The sequence below is a fragment of the Salmo salar genome, unplaced genomic scaffold (genome assembly GCF_965601325.2).
Source record: "Salmo salar unplaced genomic scaffold, fSalSal1 ptg000578l, whole genome shotgun sequence".
Taxonomy (NCBI): Eukaryota; Metazoa; Chordata; class Actinopteri; order Salmoniformes; family Salmonidae; genus Salmo; species Salmo salar.
The window spans coordinates 2249107-2252500 of NW_027675424.1; the positions used below are offsets into that span (position 1 = coordinate 2249107).

At 43.6% G+C, this 3394-nt stretch overlaps 1 protein-coding gene across 1 annotated transcript in view; it reads right to left on the minus strand.

Moving 5' to 3' along the window:
* Nucleotides 1-1173: 1173 nt before the first annotated feature.
* Nucleotides 1174-3394, minus strand: part of LOC145876349 (tripartite motif-containing protein 16-like) — a 10806-nt gene continuing 8585 nt past the window's right edge. The window contains exons 4-6 of the mRNA XM_082972138.1: nucleotides 3134-3293; nucleotides 2949-3008; nucleotides 1174-2717 (exon numbers count right to left, since the gene is read on the minus strand). Coding sequence (XP_082828264.1) covers nucleotides 2206-2717; nucleotides 2949-3008; nucleotides 3134-3293 — 732 coding nt within the window. The 3' untranslated portion in view covers nucleotides 1174-2205. The remainder of the gene's footprint in view (nucleotides 2718-2948; nucleotides 3009-3133; nucleotides 3294-3394) is intronic.

Genomic DNA, 3394 nt, shown 5'->3' on the forward strand with positions numbered 1-3394 from the left:
TACACCAGCATGACTAGTATCTATGTGGACCCTACTACAGTTTAACCAGCTCAGCTATAGACTACACCAGCATGACTAGTATCTATGTGGACCCTACTACAGTTTAACCAGCTCAGCTATAGACTACACCAGCATGACTAGTATCTATGTGGACCCTACTACAGTTTAACCAGCTCAGCTATAGACTACACCAGCATGACTAGTATCTATGTGGACCCTACTACAGTTTAACCAGCTCAGCTATAGACTACACCAGCATGACTAGTATCTATGTGGACCCTACTACAGTTTAACCAGCCTCAGCTATAGACTACACCAGCACGACTAGTATCTATGTGGACCCTACTACAGTTTAACCAGCTCAGATATAGACTACACCAGCATGACTAGTATCTATGTGGACCCTACTACAGTTTAACCAGCTCAGCTATAGACTACACCAGCATGACTAGTATCTATGTGGACCCTACTACAGTTTAACCAGCTCAGCTATAGACTACACCAGCATGACTAGTATCTATGTGGACCCTACTACAGTTTAACCAGCTCAGCTATAGACTACACCAGCATGACTAGTATCTATGTGGACCCTACTACAGTTTAACCAGCTCAGCTATAGACTACACCAGCATGACTAGTATCTATGTGGAACCTACTACAGTTTAACCAGCTCAGATATAGACTACACCAGCATGACTAGTATCTATGTGGAACCTACTACAGTTTAACCAGCTCAGCTATAGACTACACCAGCGTGACTAGTATCTATGTGGACCCTACTACAGTTTAACCAGCTCAGCTATAGACTACACCAGCATGACTAGTATCTATGTGGACCCTACTACAGTTTAACCAGCTCAGCTATAGACTACACCAGCATGACTAGTATCTATGTGGACCCTACTACAGTTTAACCAGCTCAGCTATAGACTACACCAGCATGACTAGTATCTATGTGGACACTACTACAGTTTAACCAGCTCAGCTATAGACTACACCAGCATGACTAGTATCTATGTGGACCCTACTACAGTTTAACCAGCTCAGCTATAGACTACACCAGCATGACTAGTATCTATGTGGACCCTACTACAGTTTAACCAGCTCAGCTATAGACTACACCAGCATGACTAGTATCTATGTGGACCCTACTACAGTTTAACCAGCTCAGCTATAGACTACACCAGCATGACTAGTATCTATGTGGACCCTACTACAGTTTAACCAGCTCAGCTATAGACTACACCAGCATGACTAGTATCTATGTGGACCCTACTACAGTTTAACCAGCTCAGCTATAGACTACACCAGCATGACTAGTATCTATGTGGACCCTACTACAGTTTAACCAGCTCACCTGTAGACTACACCAGCATGACTAGTATCTATGTGGACCCTACTACAGTTTAACCAGCTCAGCTATAGACTACACCAGCATGACTAGTATCTATGTGGACCCTACTACAGTTTAACCAGCTCAGCTATAGACTACACCAGCATGACTAGTATCTATGTGGACCCTACTACAGTTTAACCAGCTCAGCTATAGACTACACCAGCATGACTAGTATCTATGTGGACCCTACTACAGTTTAACCAGCTCAGCTATAGACTACACCAGCATGACTAGTATCTATGTGGAACCTACTACAGTTTAACCAGCTCAGATATAGACTACACCAGCATGACTAGTATCTATGTGGAACCTACTACAGTTTAACCAGCTCAGCTATAGACTACACCAGCGTGACTAGTATCTATGTGGACCCTACTACAGTTTAACCAGCTCAGCTATAGACTACACCAGCATGACTAGTATCTATGTGGACCCTACTACAGTTTAACCAGCTCAGCTATAGACTACACCAGCATGACTAGTATCTATGTGGACCCTACTACAGTTTAACCAGCTCAGCTATAGACTACACCAGCATGACTAGTATCTATGTGGACACTACTACAGTTTAACCAGCTCAGCTATAGACTACACCAGCATGACTAGTATCTATGTGGACCCTACTACAGTTTAACCAGCTCAGCTATAGACTACACCAGCATGACTAGTATCTATGTGGACCCTACTACAGTTTAACCAGCTCAGCTATAGACTACACCAGCATGACTAGTATCTATGTGGACCCTACTACAGTTTAACCAGCTCAGCTATAGACTACACCAGCATGACTAGTATCTATGTGGACCCTACTACAGTTTAACCAGCTCAGCAGTACTATAATAGAGATAAAACCCAGGATAGAGGGGCTGAGTGAATGTGGTCTGGACTCTGTGGAGGAGGGTCATTGTGTCAGAGACCCTGTAGAAGGACAGAGTACCTGCCTTGTGATCCAGGTACACTCCTACTCTGGAGGACTGAGGGCCTGATACTTTAGTCTCAACATTATTGTGTCTGAAATAATAACCACCTCTACAGCACTGTAAACTCCAGGACTTGTTATTGTATCCAAATCCATTACCTCTCTCTGTTCTGCTGATGTCTTTATATGAGACTGCTGTATAAACATTACCACTCCACTCCACCTCCCAGTAACAGCGTCCAGACAGACCCTCTCTACACAGAACCTGGTACTGGTTGGTGAATCTGTCTGGATGATCAGGATATGGTTGGACTTGGTCTGTATAGGTCACCTTTCTGTTCCCTTCAGACAGAGAGAGGTGTGTGTATGCTGTGTTTGGGTCCAGTGTGAGCTGACAGGAATCTGGGAGAAGAGCAGAGACCAATGAGGGGAGTCAGAACAATAAGTTAAGTCAGATACTGTATCTACCCTGTCTTTGATTAGAGCACAGCAGAGATCAAATCAGAGAAATATGAGGAGTCAGATAGATACCCAGTCTTTGATTAGATCTACTATTGCTATATATTTCTAGAGGGATTGTTAGGAGTGGCAGTAAAAAGAGACTGTTAGTTACTTCACAATAAAGAGACTCACATTGTAACAACTGTTCTCTGGTCTTGGGCTCTGGAGGCAGAACAACCTCCACTATATTCACTACAGACACACAAACACATTGACAGAGAGAGGGAATGTTATCATCATACCATATTCCACATGTATATGACTAGTAGGGAACTTTCAATGGTCTAAAGTTGATGTTCTGATTGTTTTCAACACACCTGTAGTGGAGATCTTGGTCCATTCTCCTTTAAGGAAGTCTTCTAGTTTCTCTCTCAGTTCAGACACAGTCTTACTCACATCTCCAAAGTACTGAAGAGGACGGACAACGATGCTGGGTAAGTCTGAAGATACACTGATACTGGAGAGAGACTGATAACTCTGGAGAGAGAGAGAGAGACGAGAGAGAGAGAGAGACAGAGAGAGAGAGAGAGAGAGAGAGAGAGAGACAGAGAGAGAGAGAGAGAGAGGGACAGAGGGAC